Source organism: Xyrauchen texanus, chromosome 43 (assembly GCF_025860055.1).
Source record: "Xyrauchen texanus isolate HMW12.3.18 chromosome 43, RBS_HiC_50CHRs, whole genome shotgun sequence".
Taxonomy (NCBI): Eukaryota; Metazoa; Chordata; class Actinopteri; order Cypriniformes; family Catostomidae; genus Xyrauchen; species Xyrauchen texanus.
Genome location: NC_068318.1, coordinates 4,844,542 through 4,868,361, shown reverse-complemented (window position 1 = coordinate 4,868,361; position 23,820 = coordinate 4,844,542). Strand labels below are relative to the sequence as shown.

Genomic DNA, 23,820 nt, shown 5'->3' with positions numbered 1-23,820 from the left:
TAAATTGTGATTCAAATATATATGATCACTCACCTCAAGACGCCGCTGCGGTGGTGGAGTCCATGCAGGAGGAGCAGCGTTTGGCACTGCGGCGCTTTTCAGCGCGAGCTGTTTGGAGAAGCCCATTTCCACCTCCATTGCGTTGGAGAAGCAATCCCGCGTAAAATGCAGTTTGCACACTCCTACAGCTCTAGGCGGGAACTCGCGGTCTTCCAGGCCAAGGACATGCAACCACTGGCGCCTAATTTCCAAGTCTGCTGGAAAGCTATACAGTCCAGCAGTGCTGTTGCAACCAGCAACATTACACTTACGTACCATCCGGACCACTGTACTAAATACAGATAATCTACGCTAACTTGAAGCTATCCTAACTGACGCAATACTATGCTACTAACTAACTATGCTTCTAACAATACTACACTTACAAATATGCTAATTAACTACCTAGACTACACTAAATAATCTAAATAACTATATAAATGCTATGCTAAATAGATGCTAAAATGCTCTATCCTGAACGTTTTCAATACTCGCAATTCCAACTCCTGACTCGCTACAGTGGTTTTGACGAAAGGAGATGGTTTTTATACTGCCATGGGCGTGGTAGCTCGTACCAAGGGCGTGGTGAGCTGGAACCTGCTTACGTCAGCTGTCACCGGTTACCTCACGAAGTACCGCAAACAGCCAATAGGAAAATTCAACTGCAGTAGCCACCGTTCAACCTGAAGAGGGCAGCACTCAGACGTTTTTACACCATATATTGTAGAATTAAAACACTTTATACACAAATGTCAAAAAAATTACTTGAATCAATGACCAGTACTAATAAAGCCCCATTCTTACAGATCATTAACTAAAAAAAGTTGGTTTAGGGTTTAGTTACCCTTTAAATGGTGATTTAACGATTAATGTAACAATTTTATAGTTTTTCTATTCCAATATGATTAATTTTTAAGAAATTACAAAATTTAAATGACTGTATTTGTTATGTTATTTTAGCATTTCACATGAGAAAATAATATCGTCAGTAAATCACTTTCCCCTTATGAGGCTTTATGAGGACGCTGCGCTCCATATACGTCACAGTGACGTCAGTGGTGTTACGTGGGCTAGCGTTAGCAGCATTAGCCGAATAACGGTGATGGTGGAGTGAGAGTCACGATCAATTCATTTGTTCAACACTGATCGACACTCATGAGAATAGATTAATAACGGTGAGTGAGGGATTTATAACGCTGAACGAGTGTGTTACAACGTGCAGTGTGTTTATCTTGTGTATATTTGTGGTGATGAGTGAGTGAATGTGATTGAGTGTGAGACACAAATAAACACAAACATACACCGATACAAACTACATTATACTTGTATACTGCTGTGTTTCATGTGCATACAATATCAATAATAATAGTTATGATTATAATAATAATATCTGTCGCTGTTGTATGCGTACATGGGCGTCAAGATAAATAAGGCCCGTTTGATCCCGGTAATAAATCATCAAATACATTTAAGCGTTTAATATCAAATACATAGTTTGATATGATCTGTTTCATTTTTTGAGTTCATCATATACAGTTAATAATCGATGGTTTCGATTCGATTGATACATTTACTAGAAATCAGGTGAGGTTTTTCATAAGATCTAAAAGATATTCATTTTTATTTGGGGATGACACATAACGTGTCCATGAACTGTATTTTTCAAGGCTTACTTAGGCCTATATATGAATAAATGATATAATGTTAATATGCTATAAGTATAGTGTAGTGTGTGATTTGGTTTTGGTGGTTTAAGAGGAAATTGTTTTAGGGTATTATACACTAGTAGTTACGATGGTATTATGGCATAAATGTGGTTTATGTAATTAAAAACATATTAATCGATGTATTTTTTTAAAGTGTAAACATGCCAAAAGGTTTATGTGAGGAGTATGTTTAGGGGATAAAATATATAGTTTGTACAAAATAAAAATAATTATGTTTTTGGAGAGTCCTTGTAATGATAGGAGTACCAACATATATGTGTGTGTGTGTGTGTGTGTGTGTGTGTGTTTGTGTATACGTGTTTGTGTGTCTTGTTTTTGTGTTTGTGAGTGTGTTTTTGTGTCTGTGTGTTTGTGAGTGTTAGTGGGCGGGTTTGGGTGGTTACAAGGACTTTTTTAGGTTACAAACTAGTAATTACAAGGGTATGTAGGGCTGGGCGATATGGGCAAAATTTTAATCACGATACTCTTTTTCATATTGTTCGATATCGAGATTTATCACGATATACATTTACACATTGCACTTTCTTTTTTTTATTTCAAAGTTGACAGAAGAAAAGAAGAAAAAATTCATTCTAAACAGTCAAAATAGTCTCTACAAAACTGCACAGGGGGTCCAGAGACGACCAAAGCAGAGGGGTCTGCGGGATCTTTCACCAATTTTACCGTCTTTTACCGTTTATCAATTGAAAATTAATGTTAAAAGATCATCTGTTTGTTCTGAAGCATAGTGACAGCAGTCCAGTATTTGTTGGGATATTTTTACATTAAAATGAAATATTTTTTATATTTCTTTAGATTCAGATACCCAAGAAGGGGGCATAGAAGCCCTTGTGACTGTGGAATGATGCTGAATGTGGGTTCAGGGGTGTCCTGAGAGAAAATATAGAAAACATTTTTATATATTTTCATTAAACTGAGAGACTAGTCGACCAACTAGTAATTTTAGTCTTTCCTTATCCATTCCAGACATCTAATTAATTTTCACAAAATTAGAACAGAAATTGTTTTGTTTATTCGATTTTTTTATTATTAAAGGCTTGTAACATGCTGATTAATAAAGATACATTTAGAAAGAAAAAGTTTTGGTCTAAAAAGAGCTTTGAAACCACGTTAACTCATGCGGCGCTTCATGTCTACACACATGCTGGGAAAAGAGGCGACGCGTGCGGAGCGGGACAGGGCAGAAATTATGCATGTTTGGTGCTAGAGAACAATATTCAAGATTACAACGCAGAAAGATCAGAGCTGTTGTCCACATCACTGTTGTTCTGTCGTGGTCTTCACTAGAGACGATGAGAGGGCGCAACCTTTGTCAAGATGTCCGGTGTCCGACATAGCCTAATCGTTAGCAAGGCAGCTAGCATTAGCAAGTTCATCCAGTCTGACCCTACGTTACCACTGGCACGTTGTGAGCGAAGCTGAGAGCTTTTTCAATTCATTTCTATGAAAGCCGAGCGTCATGCTCGCAAGATGGATCGTAGAATAGCGCTGTGAGCGCCTTTGAGCACATTTCGTCTGCCCCAGTGGAACGTATTCTGAGAAAGCCAAACTGCTTGTGTTTTAGCAACACGCAGTAAATATCGAACATTTCTCAAAAGCTTATCTTGGATTTTCTTTATCGTGATAAATATCGATATTGTTTTATCGCCAAGCCCTAGTATTATGCTATAAATGTGGTTTATGAGGACATTTTTAGTGTCCCCATAATTAAAATCACTTAAAAAACATACTAAATTATATTTGTTTGAAAATGTAAAATGTAGAAATTTTTTTGTGAGGGTTAGGTTAAGGATTAGGGGGTACAATCTATAGTTTGTACAGTATAACAATCATTGTCTATGGAGAGTCCTCATAAGAATAGCTGCACCAACGTGTGTGTGTGTGTGTGTGTGTGTTTATTTCCAGTAACTGGTCACAAAGTTTTCACCATGTAGTATATCATGAAACTGGACATGTCAATTTGCATTAGGTACAGTTCCGATGCGAGTTATCAGTGATGTATTGACATTTAAAACATGTGATAATCACAGTTCGTTTTTATGTGATTGTGTGTGAAATGCCGTTACAGTGACAGTATGTTTCGTGTGTGTGTGTGTGTGTGTGTGTGTGTGTTGTTGCAGTTGTATGTGATGTCTGTGAAGAGCTCTTCAGATCTACTCAATGAGAACACATACATCTCACCGTCACTGAACATTGACCTCTGCTTATTACAAGAGTTCAGCCTGAAAGACACAACGGACGGATCCAACTCTTCTCCTCCAGAGAACCGGCAACACTACAGCAACACAACCTCCATCCAGCGTCTCGCAGGCATCATGGGAGAACTGGACGACGACGCGCCAGGGAACGACTGGAGCAGGAATCATCCGGACTCTGACACCAAGTGGATGAAGGACGACCGCAACCAGATCTGCAAGTTAGCCGAGCAGCAGCAGGACCAGAATCTGAACTTGGTCGAGAATGAGAACGAGAACGAGTCGACCGATAGAAACCCAAACCAGAACTCACAGCGGCGAAACGAGGAGAAGAACAAAACCCTTAAAGCACTCTGCTCTGAACCGCTTCTCATTTACTCATCAGAGGACCTTAAGGAGAGCGGTCAGGAGAAGCAAGAGGAGGAAGTGGAGGAGAATGTTCCTGAGGGCTCCGATTCATGTGAGGTTCAGAGGAGACCAGATGATGGTGGCAGCAAAAACACGTGTTTGCTCTTCAGTAAGAACGCTGTTCCCAGTGATGAAGACTCCAGCTGCATGTCTGTGTCTCAGGGCAGCACGGCCAGCAGCACGCCAGATGGAGAGCCAGGTGAGTCAGGTGACATATCTGCAAAACCCTGCAAACACAAAACTACGCTAGCAATTAAACTCAGAAAATGGCTTTAAAGTCAAGGCCTGTTCACACCAAATCTGTTACAAATTTGTGAGACGAACCGCAGATGAAAAGTTTATTCACATGAGACATACTAATGCCATAAAAAACTATTTGACCCCTGTACAGTAGCATGGACATTTCAGTATTCAGCTGTGTCGATGCATGAGATTGTCATTTACTAATTTGGCATAACTGGGGGTTTTTTTTGTGCAAGTAAGAAGAGTAAAGAGGGCTTTTGCATAAGTATAGGTCCTTTGTCTTTATATTAATGTATGTACAGTGGATATAAAAAGTCTACACACCCCTGTTAAAATGCCAGGTTCATGTGATGTAAAAGAATGAGACAAAGATTAATCATGTCAGAACTTTTTCCACCTTTAATATGACCGATATCCACTGTATATTCCAAACGAACTCCCAAACCCAACTTTGGGAGTGCCTGGATAATATAACACAAGGGTACACTGTAGGGCTGGCCGATGTAATCTGATATCGACTATGTCTTACAAAGATCCCGATGCCAATTGCAAGCAGACAATGATCGGCAATATCGGCAAATGGCAAAACTATGGATCTGGGAAGTCGGCAAATATATTAAACAGTAGCCAGGGTGTGAAGCTAGCACCCGGCTACCTCAAAATACTACGAGGCTGAATACAGCTGTCAAGCTCCTCGTCCTTGTCCAAGCCGGGCGACCTGTAAGATGTTGTTAAAAATGCTGTTAGTCACAAAGACACATGCTTTATTATATTTTTAAGAACAGACAACAGAAATGTTGCCAATGCTTGTGTCTGATTCAGAGTTTGTTCAGAGGCATGCAGCACAAGCCTGTCTCATGGAACAAGTGCATGTAAAGCGTTTTGCAGATTTTTTCTCTGTTTCATCTGAAAACTGTTTGCAAGAATAATGTTGTCTGAGAATGCTGAATATTATCTCAGATCAGCCTTTGGTGGATTTACAATATATCTATATATAGCATTGGCAAAGTTTCTATGCAAAATCTTCATTCCTCAATTAAAAAAACGAATTACAATCGTGTCAAAATGAAAATTTTAATGAATCGAAACAACAAAAACGGCCAGTCCTAGTACAATGATAAATCAGACCGATCACAACTGTTGTATATCTAGGCTATAGACTGTTATTACCGCTGGTTGGACGCTAAGTGGTACTATAGGGTAATTTTTGTTAAGCAATAAACTGCACAGTAATGTAAGGCAGCTTGATTTCAAACTTTGAACATTATTTTGTATTTATTTTAACTAAAAATAATTAATTGCTATTAAAATGTGATGTTCAACTTTTTGAAAGATGGCTTTTCAACAGTTGTGAAGGGCAACATCTCTTTGGCAATGAACCAACTTTATCCGTGCATTCTCTCCATCATGGGCGACCGGTCAGGTATTTTGTTGTCCGGGCAAATACATCACTTACTGTGGGTTGATGCAGGTTTAATGTTGGTGTTTTATTTCCTTTCATCCCAGAACCCTGTTTAGCTGCTTTGGAAGGGTAATGACTTTGAATGTGTGTGAATACATTTGTTTTGTTCCCTCCTAGGGCTGGGCAACATGCAAGAAATTTGTTTATGATATTTGTATTAAAAAAATATATATATATATATATATATACAGTGCATCCGGAAAGTATTCACAGCGCTTAACTTTTTCCACATTTTGTTATGTTACAACCTTATTCCACAATGGATTAAATCCATTATTTTCGAAATTCTACAAACAATACCCCATAAATGACAACGTGAAAGAAGTTTGTTTGAAATCTTTGCAAATGTATTAATTAGTGAATTAATCACATGTACATAAGTATTCACAGCCTTTGCCATGACACTCAAAATTGAGCTCAGGTGCATCCTGTTTCCACTGATCATCCTTGAAATGTTTCTACAACTTGATTGGAGTCCACCTGTTGTAAATTCAGTTGATTGGACATGATTTGGAAAGGCACACACCTGTCTATATAAGGTCCCACAGTTAACAGAGCACAAACCAAGACATGAAGTCCAAGGAATTGTCTGTAGACCTCCGAGACAGGATTGTATCGAGGCAAAGATCTGGGGAAGGGTACAGAAACATTTCTGCTGCATTGAAGGTCCCAATGAGCACAGTGCACCACCAGGACTCTTCCTAGAGCTGGCCGCCCAACCAAACTGAGCGATCGGGGGAGAAGGGCCTTAGTCAGGGAGGTGACCAAGAACCTGATGGTCACTCTGACAAAGCTCCAGCGTTTCTCTATGGAGAGAGGAGAACCTTCCAGAAGAACAACCATCTCTGCAGCACTCCACCAATCAGGCCTGTATAGTAGAGAGGCCAGATGGAAGCCACTCCTCAGTAAAAGGCACATGACAGCCTGCCTGGAGTTTGCCAAAGTGCACCTGAAAGACTCTCAGACCATGAGAAACAAAATTCTCTGGTCTGATGAAACAAAGCTTAATCTGAATGACAAGCGTCATGTCTGAAGAAATATTGGCTCATCACCTGGCCAATATAATGTATCTTGAATATAAGAATATTTTGTCTTTACTGCACTGGCAGTAATATGAGCAAGTGAGAAGATACACTTATATACAAAATACATTCACTGAAAGCAAGTCTAAATATCTTATATGTTGCTTCTCAGGTGAATTTATCTTGTTTTAAGGATTTAGATATTTTGAAATATTTAATACTATATTCAAGTTCAACATTCTCCGATATAAATGTTTTCTTCTGCAGTATAGCTCCAAAAGTAAATGTAATTGTAAATTAGTTTTATATTTTTATATTGCAATACAATCCAAAAAAGGCCAATCAATAACCAATTTATTTTGCATTATATAATGGGCTAAGACTTTCTTCACGATAAGATACACACGTGACACATATATTATGATATTATGATTCGCGTGCCATCACGTTATAATCTAGTTGCAGTGAGAGCAAGCAAAGGACGAGTGTCTCCACATGAGATGACTGATTTTTCACACGACTCCCTACACAGAGAAATGCCAGTTTTGGAGTTTGTGCTTTTTTTTTTACCCCCATTTGTAATGCCCAATTCCCAATGCGCTCTAGGTCCTCATTGTGGCATACTGACTCACCTCAATCCAGGTGGCGGAGGACGAATCTCAGTTGGCTCCTCGTCTGAGACCGTCAATCCATGCATCGTGGGTTGTTGAGTGTTACCGCGGAGCCATACTACACGTGGAGGCTTCACGCTATTCTCCACTGCATCCGCGCACAACTCACCATGCGCCCCCACTGAGAGCGAAACACATTATGGTGACCACGAGGAGGTTAACCCATGCGACTCTACCCTGGATGCATTAAACATATAACGGCGGGCTGTTTTATTTTTAGATGCTCTGGCAAACTTTTAGACGCTCTGAGTTTTGCTCAAGCGGAACGTCACGACAGCACTGCTTCTGTATTTATCTATTTTGTATTTTTGTATTATAATATCCTCATACTTTGCGATCTCCATCACCTGAAGCTTTTTGGAAATTTTGGAGTGCGTCTGGACTGTGACCTGTTCTTTCTTCCTCTCTTCAATCAGCCACGAGCTGTGGTGCTCCTCTCGTGCGTCGTGTTACATTGAATGAGATCAAATTCTATTCAACAATGAACATTTTGACGACAATGCAAATGAAAGTTTGAAATTTCATTAAAAAAAATTACAAACCATTCACAAGGTTTGAACCTAATGAAAATGTATTTAATATTTATATTATAAAAATAATAATTTAAGTGCTACTATGCAAAAAAAAAAATTAAAAATCAAACCCTTGTATAGATGCGGCATAAGCCTATTTGTTAAATTCTTTCATATTTACAGTGTTTTCTGAAAATATTTTAGAATGTATGATTGCGCCTTTTAAATATTTATGTATTTACTACATTGTACAATTTTTAACATGTTTTTTTATATGCACTTGAGCAATTTGCCTTGAGTTTACATTAATAGGTATAACAAGCATATGCTCTGCAAGTAAATTATGTTTACGGATGAATGAGCGCAGCACACATTTACGAGAGAAAAGTTGCATGGTTGTTTTTCCCTCATCTGTGCAATGTATGATTAGAAATAATGTTTATTTTTGTGATCACCAACTGACTGTAAATAGCAGAAAGGATTTTAAAAGAGACATGTAATGAAAATGAGGTACCTGGGTCTCATCTTTGGAAACAAAATACCCAGAACGTTGCAAACGGAAATTGTACTTGTATATTGTGTATTGACTTGCTTGTACAAATACTTATTGTGCACATTCTCAAATTCAAATCTACAAGCTCTCCGGTTTTGCAACACTTTTACCTTATTACAGACATCCAACAGGCACATAACTGGTCTGTGGGCTTGCTTTAAAACTGAGAATGTTGTGAAAACAGTCCATGGAACAGTTTACCTCAAATCAGAGTTGACATGGTTAAATGCAATGTCAGTGCCATTTCACAGCTGAACTAAAGCGATGGAGACCGTGACAGATCCAGACCCCAAATAAGGTCAATTTCCTTCAGGACACTCACTAGACACAACATACTGTAAAGGAGGAGAGTAAATCCAGCTTCATAATCTCCAGCTTCTTATTCAGTAAAAGGATCACGGTGATCAAGTTCTTCTTCGTCACTACACAGCTCAAGCTCTGGCAAGTCAAATCTGAATATTTACTCGCCAGTGGCTAATAAAATTAATATTTCAGTCACATAGCACAAAATTTGGTCGCTTATGTGAGTTGCCTTTAAAAATGTGTCCAAAGATAATTATTTTTAACATATATTATGTTTTTAAGACAATGCCCAGACAACCCAAACAAGACCAACACTGACTAATGAACAAAGCACAAAAACAAAAGTACCTGTATGGTCCAGAAATGACACATGTAACAGGTGTTATGAGGATGATATGAAGTAGACTGTTTCAAATATTCATCTTCACCCTGCAGCTGAACAGCTCTTATAAAAATAGCCTAATAGCCATAGTGATCTTGCTTCTTTTCATATCAAACTCCATTATCATGTCCAATTAATGTTTAAGTTTTGAAACTAACTTAATTAAATGTATACTTACATTTACACTTCCATCCCTGGATGAGGTTTTCATGTAAATAATTGAATTGTGTGTGAACAGAATGGGATGAAGCACTCAGAAGAGAAGTGACACCTGATTTAACTGCAGTGTGAACACTGAATCACATGTATGATTTTTGCTTGTAGAGTCGTATTGGGACGGCAGTGCATTTGAAACGGATGCAGATCTGCCCGCCGGCTGGATGCGGGTGCAGGACACCTCAGGCACCTACTACTGGCACATTCCCACAGGAACCACACAGTGGGAGCCGCCGGGGCCACTGGAGGACAGAGATGCCAGCGCATCACCTGCACACACACCATCTGATGAGACACCGGTACACACACACACACTAGCCTAGATAACACATAAATATTCATTAAACAAAATGAAATTGTGCAGATTGATTGTAATTCTTACAGGGATTATTCACCAAAAATTCTCTCATCATTTACTCACCCTCATGGTGTTCTAAACTGAAAGATGATTATATTAAGGATTACGCTGCTCTTTTTCCATTCAATTAAATTGAATAATGATTTTTCTGTCAAGCTCAAAAAAGGACTATAAAATTATATTTAAAGTATTCTGAAGTCATGTGATAGATTTTATGAGGAACAGACCCAAATGTATTCACTGAAAATCTTCCCCTCCACAACAGCTCTCAAATTTGTGTTTTTTTTTTTATGTGACACATGGCGCCAGTGACGTCAAACCTGGTAGAATGTGTCCAAAGATGCCATTTTTTTATTTAATGCAAGCATAAAGACTTTTTGTGAATAATGACCGAAATATGAATCTGTTCCTCACACAAAACTCATATGACTTCAGAAAACTTGGACTGTAGAGTCATGTGCACTACTTTTACACCAATCAGCCACAACATTAAAAACCACCTGTCTAATATTGTGTAGGTCCCCCTCGTGCCAACAAAACCATGCCAACCCGCATCTCAGAAGATGATATTGTTCTCACCACAATTGTACAGAGTGGTTATCTGAGTTACTGTAGACTTTGTCAGTTTGAACCTGTCTGGCATTCTCTGTTGACCTCTCTCATCAACAAGGCGTTTCCGTCTGCAGAACTGCCGCTCACTGGATGTTTTTTGTTTTTGGCACCATTCTGAGTAAATTCTAGAGACTGTTGTGTGTGAAAATCCCAGAAATACTCAAACCAGCCCGTCTGGCACCAACAATCATCCATGCGATTATCTAATCGGCCATTCGTGTGGCAGCAGTACATAAAATCATGCAGATATGGGTCAGGAGCTTCAGTAAATGTTCACATCAACCATCAGAATGGAGATATTATTTTGATCTCAATGAATTGGAACGTGGCATGATTGTTGGTGCCAGATGGGCTGGTTTGAGTGTTTCTGGAATTTTCACGCACAACAGTCTCTAGAATTGACTCAGAATGGTGCCAAAAACACATCCAGTGAGTGGCAGTTCTGTGGACTGAAATGCCTTACAGTTGTGATGAGAAGAAAAGCATCCCAGAATACTATTTGAGATGGGGGTTGGCACTGTTTTGGTGGCACAAGGGGGACCTGCACAATATTAGGCAGGTGGTTTTAATGTTGTGGCTGATCGGTGTATGATAACATTATTAAACAGAAGCATTATTGCAGTCCATATGACTGTTGATGTCTGCACATCTCGAGTCAATATAAATATATATTAAACATGAACATGTTTGTGTTTAGATGACATGGGACAGCGTTTCACGTCCAGACAGACTTAATGATGAAGAACTCTGGCAGGTGCGTTCAATGTGTGATATGAGGCACAACACAGATACAGACATTTCAGTTACATTTACAAAGGTCTGAATGCCATTGCATAAGAAAATATCATAGCAAGTGTCATTTATCTAAAAGATAGCACAAGCACAATTTCCAGACAAACAATTCACAAAAACATGTTTGTTAGCTTGAAATGCTTAAAGTGAAGCCACTTTGTGTTTGTCATTGTGGTGATGGTGAATGTGGTTCCTCTGTTAGGACACCAGTGTGACTTCATACATCCACTAAAAATCACCACAACAGCAGTTCATTCAAAGTCATTGAGAAAAATCACTCCGAACAGTGAACGTTAGTTCTGAGAAAAGATCCTACAGTGTTTGAGACACTCAGCTTTCAAATTGTCTTCTCTACTGCAGTGTCATTCAAACATCTGTTAGTTTCCATGGTACAAACATACCTTTTTTGTTTTGAAATTTGTAGTCTATAATGTTTTTTGTGTCATTCAGAAGGAGGATGTGACGTCTGATGACAGTCTGAAAGAGTTTGAGGGAGCGACTTTGCGTTACGCGTCCATCAACCTCAGGTACTCGATCAAACATACGTGACAAACACTTTGAGCGTGATGACACACAACTGAACTGCACCTCATTCAGTCTGCTATCTGTTTGATTTTGTGTTGAGCAGCAGCTCTCTGGCTGAATGTGAAGAGGAGCAGACTCATATGAGCAGTGATGAGCGGGCAAAGGTGACACACACACAATCATTGTGTTTTCTCATGTATTTTTGTGCTTTTGTTTGTGTTTTTTCTCCCTAATTTGAGTATTTTCTCGCTGTTTATGCATTTTCGCTCTGTATTGTGTGTCTTTGTCTCACTGGATTGTGTATGTTTGCAGTAGGGCAGGTGATAAATTGAATATTCACAATATAATCGTGTTGATTTTGCTGATGATTTTAAACTAAGCAATATTGTGAATATCGCAATAATTTAAATGTGCTTTTTAAGTTTCATAAAGTGTGCATCAGTAGACTAATTTCATGATCCTTCAAGGCTGCACAATTAATTAAAAGAATATATAAATGGGGATAAGATTATAATGTGATTATTAATCAGAATAACCGGAGGACATGTTATTCTTGGCATGCCCAGTGGCTCATGGGCTCGTTCACATGCATTGTGAAAGAAAAGTGCTGCATGTTCAAGCATTCACACAATTCTCGACATTAGTAACCAGTAACTGCTACAAGTAATTGACCGACAATATGACACCAGACTGCGGTGTACAAACTCAGACTTGGCTTGTTTATTGGACGCTGTGGATCTGTGTGGATATATCAAAGGATGGGTTTCAATTATTGCATTTTCCCGCAAATCATTCCTCTGTCTCAAGTTCAGCACGGACTGAGAGCAGGTACGAATCGTGTACGTTCTACTGCAAGCTCTTCTGGACATCATCTTCAAAATAAAAGTCCTACATTCAATGAACACATTATGAAATTAATACAAAAAATCAATTAGTGTAAAAAAAAATATATATATATATATATATATATATATATATATTACAACAGTTTCAATTAGGATATCCCATAATATATGATGCAACTATTCATATGCTTTTTACCAAAACAAATTGAAAAAAATATGAATTTTAATATCTGCTACATAGCTAATGGTAAAACTGTATATATTACACGCAGTCTGTATGCAATTTGGAATAAAAGACGACTATGCTTATGATCTCTGGGATAGATGGTCCTTTTTTAGTCCAATAAATGTCAGTTTATTTGAGCGGTAGGGGTTCCAATGTTCTGTGCACTCTTATGATGTCATCATATGATTATTATATCGCACATCGCATTTACCGGAACTTGTCGCATAACGCATTTTTCCAGAGATGGAAACTCGAGTCTGATTCGCACTTAATTCGCAAAATAAAATGTACTTGTGACTCGACTCAGACTCATAAGCAATTGACTTTGTACTCGAAATCATAGACTCATAGACATAAAGATTTATGGACAAACTAGTTTTCATTCTGTGCAAAATCTGTCGTCTTTAATGCAAAAAAAAGAATAGTTTATTGATTGTTTCCTGAATAAAACTAAAATACATGATTCAATTAAAACCTCATGTACTTTATTAGACAAGTTATAAATAAATAAACAGGGCAATCCCTTCAAGTAGTCAGTTTTCATATTTCAAAATTGAATTAGCCTTATACAGGGTTTATTAAACTATCCAGATGCAGATAAAGAAATATTGCCATATTGTGACCAGAGACTTGAGACTTGACTTAGACCTCAGTTTGTGGTGATTTCTCACTGGGTTGTGTGTGTTTGCAGTGTTTTGCAGTGCGTTCTCTGGGATGGGTGGAGATCTCCGAGGAGGAAATGGCTCCTGGCAGGAGTTCAGTTGCTGTTAATAACTGTATCAGACAGCTGTCTTACCAGAAACAAAACCTCGATGACACAGCGGGCATCTGGGGCGAGGTGACTGAAAATCATTACATCCTATTTCAATAAGCAAGTGAAAGACTCATTGGCTGTGTTTGATTGGGTGGGTGACCACAATTTGATCTAATGGTCACAGTATGATGATCTTTTTAGTTTTGCACCATACCCTGTCTTTTGACTGTTTATTTTGTCATATTCCAATTTTGCGTTTAAATATCTGAACTTTTATCCACCAAGTAATGCAAGAGACTTTGCTGTGGTTGAATACTGCACATTGTAGTTGGTCATCCGGTATTCCAGTATACTGCATACTTCAGTACTAGTATGGCAATGTGTGTGTGTGTGTGTGTGTAGGGGAAGGAGATGCTGCTGTTGTTGGAGAACGAGACGTTGAGTCTGATTGAACCTCACGATGGAACGCTTCTGCACTCTCAGCCAATTGTCAGCATACGTGTGTGGGGAGTCGGTCGCGACGACGGCAGGTGACCAATGCAAACCAGCACAACCAGCACACACACAATCAAGTAGAAGCAGCCAAACATTTGAATTCATGTGTCATGTACACTGGTAGATTCATACACAGACCGACTGTAACAGAGGAGCTTTAATTGTTTAATGGTTGCTTTAGTGACAGTAATGCTCCCAATTAATCAATATTTTAATATATTTTTCATATGATGTTGTCTTATTTTTGTTGTTTTTGATTCCCTCTGTCCTGCTGCTTTGTGGATCTCAGGGAGAGGTATTGTATCACCATGTGTTGTGTGGCTGTATATACATCTTCATTTCACACAGTTGTGATGTATGAAACATTTGTCGTTCTTTCACTAAAGTGTCAGCTGTTGAAATGAACAGATAATGACAGCTTTCATTGTAAACGATCATGTATTATTAAAATGGATATTTGTGTTTCAGTTGCAAACATGCGGCAAATTCACCACTGACATTTTTCACATGCAAACGAGTTTTGCAACAAACTTGCGGCTAATTTGACATTGTTCCCAACGGTTCACCACTACCAGCGAAGAGCTGCAAACATTTGCAGTGAATCAAAAGCTCTTTTGCATGTTAAAATAACAGGCAGCAAATTTGCTGCAAGTTTCGATTGTTTTTGTAAGGGCTGTGTTGATTGTGCACATATGAGGAGGTTTATTGGTGGAGATGTAAATACTGCATGTGTTTATATTTGTATATGTGTGTCTCATGGCAGGGATTTTGCATATGTGGCTCGAGATAAGTTGTCTCATGTGCTGAAGTGTCACGTGTTTCGTTGTGACACGCCTGCAAAGAACATCGCCACGAGCATGCACGACATCTGCGCTAAGGTGAGGGGAGTTCAAATACTCCTAGTCTTATTCTCTCTAAAGATTTATGATTTAAAGTTGGGCTCAGTATTAATACAGATTTTCCATTCTGATTCATATGGACAAATATCAGTTATAATGTCTGTTTTGCTTACTTATGAAAGAAATTCACTCTCAGCTAATGCTTTTAGTTCTTACTTGGTAAATTAAGAAAATATTAATTTTACAAATATTTTATCATTTGTTTTTCATTCGTTTTTGTTATATTTTAGCTTTTAAAATGGTACAAATTTCATGCATTCCTTAACTAAATTATATGTCCTAAAATTGCATTTATTATCCTCAGTCCAGTCCTGCAGGCCCCCCAACACTGCACAGTTTGTATGTCACCCTTTTCTGACACACCCAACTTAAGTCTTGGAGTCTCCGCTAACAGAGCTGATGAGTTGGATCAGGTGTGTTTATTTAAGGAGACATCCAAAATGTTTAGTGTTGGGTGCCTCAGGACAGGTTTGAGAACCACTGTTATAAAGTATATGCAAATATACATCGATCAGCCACAACATTAAAACCTCTTGCCTAATATTGTGGAGATCCCTCTCGTGCCGCCAAAACAGTGCCAACCCGCATCTCAGAATAGCAGATGATATTCTTCTCACCACAGTTGTACAGAGTGGTTATCTGAGTTACTGTAGACTTTGTCAGTTCGAACCAGTCTGGCCATTCTCTGTTGACCTCTCATCAATAAGGCATTTCCGCCCACAGAACTGCCGCTCACTGGATGTTTTTTTTATTTTTGGCACCATTCTGAGTAAATTCTAGAGACTGTTGTGTGTGAAAATTCCAGGAGATCAGCAGTTACAGAAATACTCAAACCAGCCCGTCTGGCACCAACAATCATGCATTCTGTGTATGCAGTGAAGTGTATACAATCATGCAGATATGGGTCAGGAGCTTCAGTTTATATTCACATCAAGCATCAGATGGGGAAAAAATTGATATCAGTGATTTGGACCGTGGCATGATTGTTGGTGCCAGATGGGCTGGTTTGAGTATTTATATATTATGTATTAAATACTTAATTAGTATTTTACACTGAAATACTAATTACAAGTATTTACATTGATATGTAGAATAAGTGCTAAAGTGGTACTGTCTTTTTAAGAATAGCATCATTTCAGTGAGCGTCTCACAGAAGTGTTTTGGTTAAGCACATAATAACAAGAGGGGAATCGTGTGGCTTCTTTTTTGCATCCGTGTTATGTGTGATTCGAATGAAATGCTGAAATCTGAAAATTCACCAGTCAGTGACTGATCACAGACATTTTTAGTCACATAACATGAAATATGGTAACATATACAGGTGATTTTCACATATTGTAGAGGGTTGTACAGAGAGGAATTCATAATGGGATCGTTCAAGTGAAGATCACGATTAATCATGTCATGTTCATGTCGTTTAATCTTGCCTGTCTTTACATGTTTACAATTTCAAACAAGTTTCATTCAATGCAGTAAATATTGCAAAGGACTTTTCATTTTAATAGTGTATATAGTTTAACATTAACACAATATTGCACAAATGGCAAATATTGTGCTCTCATTATTTGGGCCCTATTGTGCCTTATAAAGTATATTCAATCTGACACGTTTCAACAAAAACGGTGTGTTTTATAGTGTATTTGTTTACTTTGTGTGTATGTGTGTGTGTGTGTGTGTGTGTGTGTGTGTGTGTGTGTGTGTGTGTGTGTGTGTTCAGATTATGGCCCAGAGGAAATTAAACCCCAGATTGACCTCTGACCCCTGCAGACTCACAGACATCCCCTTTCAGGGTAACACACCACATGCTGTGTTAAACTTGTGATTGATGTGATCAGTTATATAGTAGCATAACGACACTTTATTCATGTTTAAATCCATCACATATGTAATTGAGTGTTGAATGGAGAAAAACTCACATCGTGTTCATTATGAACGTTTCCCTCCAGAGTTTCCAGTTCCCAAAAACGAGCTGGTCCAGCGCTTCCAGGTGCGATACCTTGGACATGTGCCGGTCGCAAAACCAGTTGGTAAGAAATCCAGACTTCATAAATGTACTCTCATGCTTCAAAATCTATTGAATTATTTGATGTGAATATGCGCTGATAACTGTTTGAAATCCAGTCATGTGATTGGCTGATGTGTGTGTTTGGACATCTCTTGCAGGTATGGATGTCATTAATGTTGCGCTGGAGGAAGCTCTGGCTAAAGACCCAGATGAGTGGACACCGGTGACTGTGAATGTGGCGTCTGCGACACTCACCGTTCTGAAGTCTGAGGTGCAGTACTGATCCTACACATACATGCGGCTGGCCGTCAGTATTACAGTGTGCCTGTTTTCATCAGGTATGTTTTGATCTGCTGGAGTAAATCGTTACGCTCACTGTCCTGCTTACAGATGGAGGAAGTTCTCTCGGAGTGTCGCGTGCGTTTCCTGTCGTTTATGGGCGTGGGGAAGGACGTGCACACCTTTGCATTCATCATGGCAGAGGGGCCGGGAGATTTCATCTGTCACATGTTCTGGTGTGATCCCAACGCAGCCAGCCTGAGTGAAGCAGTGCAGGCTGCATGTATGGTGAGAAAACACACACAAAACTTCTCCTCTCAGAAAGTTCAGTTTGAAATTCATTCTCACTCTGCACGTTGAACAGTTTTGGCAGTTTCACGTCTGCGTTTTCACACTTATTACACAGTGCTCTAGAATACTCGATTCTGATTGGTCAATGGCGCCATCTACTGGTCTGATATTTCTGAGTAGCAACTGCACATCCTGGGATTAACGTGTAATTAACTGTTGCTGGATAATATAGTCAGCCGGATGTTATCACAAAATAAACCTCCTTTTTGCATCAGGGCTTATTTTGCGCTAACAACCGGCTGGCTGACTGTGACACCTTTTAAAATACTTATTTGTATCATTTTAATGTTCAATTTGGTAGGTTGATGGGACTGGAATCGTAAGGAATTTAATCATTATGATTCCTCTCAACGGTTTTAGTTTCTTAACGGTTCCATGAACAATATTTTGGTAATTCCTCTGATTTCGGTCTCATAAGTCGTAAATGACATGCAACACATTAACAGTTCTGGGTTCATTTGAAGTCAGACATGACAGAATTAATGACTTGCGTTCAGTACGTTTTTCATTTATTAAAAAGAACTGGCTGATAAGAGTGTAGGAAATTAGCGACTTTGTGGCAGGATACATTTACAACTGCCAGCATGATGAATGAAAATGAACTTTATGGAGTCTATAGACCATGCCCTGAACCATCGATACTTCATTTTCAATCGGGTTATCCAAAATATTTAAATAAAACACCAGCACTTTCTAGCAAAAGTCTGGAGGTGTACTTGCGTTTTATTGCAATGCTTGGGCTCTTTGTCTGGGTCCATAAAAAGTTCTGGTTGTTCTCTGTCGATGTTTGTGGATGCCAGATAGTTAGGTACTGGAGTGATCAGGCAGGGCATAAATCGAGGCCTCCTGCAAGGGAGACACATGACTTCCCATCATATGTGTGCAAGTCGTTGCACAGAGAAGAGAGAAGAGCCCAGAGTGGATGTCCAGGCTGGTCCTTCTATACCTTTCTGTTTGGTCACACCCCGAAGAGGCTCTTAGCCAATCAGAGGTGGCTTTTCAAAGCGCCTTAGATAAAAGGCAACAAAGGGCTTAAATAAAACACATTTTAACAATAAAATGAATTCACCCATTGCTCTCCTCATGGGAAAACAAACCTTCACATACCAGACCCGATATATTTGCTCTGAAAAATAGTTAACTAACTATTCTAACATGGATAATACAAGATTAAAATTCATAATCACAATTTATCAGTAATAAAAGTGATTAGAAGTCACTACACCTATTTTAAAGGTTACATCAGGCTATAATCATTTGTGTAAGATACATTTTTACTGTGCATTGTGCAGTGTAGAATGATGATACAAGAGTCTTTTGATAGTGTTTGAGTTCATACTATATGTAAAGCATATGCATTGTGAAAATGTCAAATTGTATTTTGAAGAGATAAGAAAACTAAAGTTTGTTCAGATTCAGTGCATGTCTGCTCAATCTCTCTGTCTTGAACTCAGTGAGTTTTAAGCATGTGATGGTATAATGGATGACTGTCACATGATAGTCATTCAATATCTAATTTTAAGTGTTCGTGTGTTGAATGAACAGAACAATGGAAATTCTTTTGCATTTTGGAAACCTCAGGCTTCCATGGTCACAGTTCTTTCTCTGGAATGTGTCTGCCAGTTGTGGGTGTTTAGGGTAAAGGTTTGGTTTTTCTGGACACCCTCTCTTATTTTGTGACGGTTAAATTGGCCAGATGCTGGTCAGCTCAGACTCCTTGGCACCTGTCTGAATTCCTGGCTTCTTAATACTTAGAGGAATGTCCTGGAATTATAGGCCATCTTGGTGTAATTCTGTCTTAATTCTTCTTCATTTCCTTCTGCCTGGCTAGTCAGATTCTACAAGTCATTGGTTCAGGAATCGGTCTACACTGGTCTCGCTGTATGTTTTGAGCTGCCGCTGAATAGTAGCACAGGAAATACTTTGAGTATTTTAGTACTCTATAAGGAGGGACAAGGTGAAATTGAAATTTGTGGTAATCAACATTATGCCACGATGCTGTCAATTGAGCTTGACTTGTATTGAACCCAGAACATTCCATTAATTAGATGACTTGTATTGAGTTTTTTATTATGTGAGTCTTGAGCTGAATGTATACCTCTGCTCCTTCACAGTTGAGGTATCAGAAATGTTTGGATGCCCGTCCGCCCAGCAGCAGTAACAGCAGCAGCAGCGGCTCGTGTCTGCCTGGGCCGCCCGCTGATTCGGTCGCCCGTCGGGTGGGCTCCAGTGTGAAGAAGGGTGTTCAGAGTCTGCTGGGCAACTTCAAGAGATCTGGATCTCAGACGCCTTGAGTAGACAAGAAACCTTCCCTCAATAGTGCTCACTATCAACATGTATCACCTTGTGTCATTGTCTTTACATCATGATCTCATGGGGGAAGTTGTGAGTCTACTTACTTTTAAGTGAAATCTGAGAAATACCACCTTGATGAAAGTTTTGTTTTCTCTAATACAAATGAGACTTTGATATAGTGGGAAATCAGCCAACACAGCAGGAATGCCTTTATTTTCTAAACATACACCATTAAATATCACTTCAGATCCAAGTGTTCCCTGGGAGTTGAACCCATGACTTGTACCATGCTCGACCAGAACAGGTACAGGAAATCCTTAAAATATGTGTACCATTAATTATTTGCATTGGGATGCTTGACACAAAAGTACAAATCTGCTATTATGTGTTCCCGCTCAGGCTGCTGTTTTCCCACGTTTTGAAGTCATATATTAGCATTGTGTGAGGAACGGATCAAATTTTAACTCTTTGTTAACTAATAACCTTCCCCTCTACTCAAAGAGAGAGGAAGTCTCAATGGACTCAATGGACATTTCACCTGGAAACTGCAGTCAAGTGAACATGCAGCACATCACAAGCCCCTTCGACATTTAATTAAGTGCAGGATGTGAAATTTGGTTACCTAGAATTACATTTTCAATAAATGCAATGAAAAATCAGCAATGGAATTACTGATAGTGAAAATGCACATTTTTAATATCAGTAATTATGTTTGCATTAGTAGAAACGTTCATTCTTGATATGAAAATGACATCATTAATCTGAAAATGGATTGCAGATTTCATAAAATTGAAGATTAATTAAAGATAATTAAATACATTTTGGATTTCAGGACATTTTTCACTAGTATCAATGTTATAATTGATATTAAAAAGTCAGCATTTATCAGCTTTTATTTGAAATTGGAATTCTGACTAGTATGAAATTATTTATAGAAATCCAGAATTGTGTTTTGAACCGGATTGAATGACAGATCATTGTGGAATTCTACTTGTGAAAATGATGTTAAAGATATCAAGAATAGTTTTTTTAGTATTTGAAATTCCAGAATGAATATTTCCTTGAATAATGACATCATGTTTTATATCAAGAATGAATGTTTTTACTAGTGCAGATGTAATTGCTGATCTCAAGAATTCACATTTTAGGGGGCCTGGGTAACTCTAAAGACGCTGACTACCACCCTGGAGTCATGAGATTGAATTCAGGGTGCGCTGAGTGACTTCAGCCAGGTCTCCTAAGCAAACATATTGGCCCGGTTGCTAGGGAGGGTAGAGTCACATGGGGTAACCTCCTCATGGTCACTATAATATGGTTCTCAGTGGGGCGCGTGGCGAGTTGTGTGTAGATGTGCTACTTCTCCGCATTAACACGCTCAACAAGCCACATGACAAAATGCGCGGATTGACTGTCTCAGACGTGGCGGCAACTGAGATTCATCCTCTGTAGGCCAGATTGAGGCGAGTCACTACACCACCACGAGGACTGGAGCACATTGGGAATTGGCCATTCCAAATTTTAAAAAAAGTTTTAAATGGTGAAGATTCAATTGTAGATCTCTATATTTCATACCCTGCATGTGAATGAATTATAAAAGGGCTTGTGATTTGCAGCAACTTGTTTGATGGTTTGCAAAGACATGCCGAATCACTTTTTTCTCATGAGTTCAGGTAATATTTTCTGGGTTCCCATATGAGAGCAGTGTCATTCACACTTTATCTGCAGATAACTGGATTTGAACAAGATGACACTCGAGGTCTGTCACTAGATATTCCCTTATCGCACACTACAGTTGCAGTTACACAGATTTCAGTTGCTTTTTCACAAGTGGTTTTGTTTGTTCTCTGATGAGTTTACTGTAAAACGGATTACAGTGTATGAATGTGACTTTTCAAAATTAGATTATCATAACTATCATAAGCACTAGATGAATGTAGTAGATGTTACTTCAACTACACTCCCTAATGACACTAAACATTACGCATGCTATCACGGAACACAGAGACGAGCGTGTACACTATGCAATGTGCTTATTTATTATTTGATATTCAGTTCTGGCTGACTGTTGTCATATATTGTGCTAGCTTTGACATTTTCAGTTCTCATTTCAGTCATTTAGCCAAAGGAAAAGTGTTTCTATCTGGATAAATGAACTCTTCTCACTCCAGACTGAATGTGACAAATCAATTGACCCCCCATAAAGTCGAGTGAAATTGCGGATGCCGTGCCGTTTTTACGTTGTCATGTTTTTAGGCACATGATTTTGTTCATTCTTTGTATTTGGATGGACATTTATCTCTTGATAGATGCAGTTGCGCATTTTATTTGACTTCCTTTGTCAGAAAGCTTGATTTCTTTCATTCTTTGACTGAAGTTTTCACTGATTTTACTTAAATGACATCTTTAACTGATATTTTGAAAACAGATTTGTGAATCATACTATTTTATTTTTCTGTGAAATAGCATTAACATATCCTAGTCTTCCAAAGCAGATTAGTTCTTTTGAGTCCCGCTGTAAATGAACGTTGAATTTTCATATTATTATTTTTTTTTAAAAGCATGGCATTTTGTGTTACCTTTTGTAATTGTTTTTGCTTTATTTGTTTTTTGTATGTGCTGTATACTTTATAGGGTCTCAATCTGGATGGAATTCGTAATGAAAAACTGCTCATTCATTCAGTTGAGATTGTTCGACAGAATATATAGGTTACATACGGCGAGTCTACATCTCTACAAATTAGTTTGCGTCACTGTCAAATTGTATATTGAAGTCAAATGTTTATGTATTTGAAACAAAAGCTCAATTTACAACAATAATTGTCTTGTATATATCCATTATTTGTTTGTGTTACTCATGCTCACTGTACATATTGCTGTCTTAAACATTTCACAATGTTTTTGAATTAATCAATATCATGTTCTGTGATTATTTAATGTATATGCTGACTTAAACACACTAATAGATTTTCATGTGTAACCTGTTGTTAAATGGAACGTGTGAATGCACTTGATCGTTCAATCTGTCTCGTGTATCTGAATGGTTCGTCTTGCCCTTCTCAGTTACTCTAACACATCATGTGTAGATTTAGAAGTAATGTGATGCTTAAAATATAATGGGGTGCTGTTGTTAACACTATGATAATAACTGTTTATTGTAGAATAAGCATACATGTAAATTATACATTGTCAAGAAAAGTCGCTTTGGATAAAAGCATCTGCTAAATCAATAAATGTACAGTGCATTCAGAAAGTATTCAGACCCCTTCATTATTTTTTTTTAACATTTTGTTATGTTGCAGACTTCAGCTAAAATGCTTTAAATAACTTTTCGAGTTGGGGTACTCGAGTTTGGACACGAGTCCAATTTTAATGGACTTGGACTTGTCACGGACTTGACATTTGTAATGCAATTAAAAAAATACATTAATAAATAACAAACCAAAGTAATAGAAACTAAACAAAGCAGTTTCACAGCACCTGACAACAGGTAAAGCTGTGTGTGGCGCTTGTGCAGCCAAGATGGTGCTCGAATTGCGGTTTCCTCGTGTTTAAAAACTTTAAATCAAGAACTTAATTTGAGTCAAATCACCCACATCATGTCTCTCACAGTTTACTAAAAACAGCATATTGAAATAAAAATGCATCAAAATA

The 23,820-nt window shown here is 38.3% G+C and overlaps 1 protein-coding gene across 2 annotated transcripts; it reads left to right on the top strand.

Moving 5' to 3' along the window:
• The first annotated feature begins 1,103 nt into the window (after positions 1–1,103).
• On the top strand, positions 1,104–23,414 carry apbb1 (amyloid beta (A4) precursor protein-binding, family B, member 1 (Fe65)). 2 transcript variants are annotated; one of them, XM_052116150.1, is made up of 14 exons: positions 1,104–1,214; positions 3,981–4,568; positions 9,842–10,032; positions 11,401–11,457; positions 11,946–12,022; positions 12,124–12,184; positions 13,783–13,929; positions 14,248–14,375; positions 15,104–15,218; positions 16,957–17,029; positions 17,186–17,266; positions 17,403–17,515; positions 17,635–17,811; positions 19,989–23,414. In XM_052116150.1, exons 2-14 carry the CDS (start codon positions 4,082–4,084, stop codon positions 20,166–20,168), a joined length of 1,887 nt encoding a protein of 628 aa, XP_051972110.1. In that variant the 5' UTR covers positions 1,104–1,214; positions 3,981–4,081; the 3' UTR covers positions 20,169–23,414. The 2 variants fall into 2 exon arrangements, with proteins under 2 accessions (XP_051972110.1, XP_051972109.1); XM_052116149.1 differs by having other exon boundaries at positions 1,105–1,214; positions 3,887–4,568.
• Positions 23,415–23,820: the final 406 nt, after the last annotated feature.

What these genes read in the sequence shown, in the direction of transcription:
- apbb1 (XM_052116149.1), top strand. Translation starts at nt 3,896, where the DNA reads ATGTCTGTGAAGAGCTCTTCAGATCTACTCAATGAGAACACATACATC. An exon ending in TACGCGTCCATCAACCTCAG is followed by an intron (nt 12,023 to 12,123) that starts GTACTCGATCAA and finishes TGTGTTGAGCAG; the next exon opens with CAGCTCTCTGGCTGAATGTG. An exon ending in CAGCGGGCATCTGGGGCGAG is followed by an intron (nt 13,930 to 14,247) that starts GTGACTGAAAAT and finishes GTGTGTGTGTAG; the next exon opens with GGGAAGGAGATGCTGCTGTT.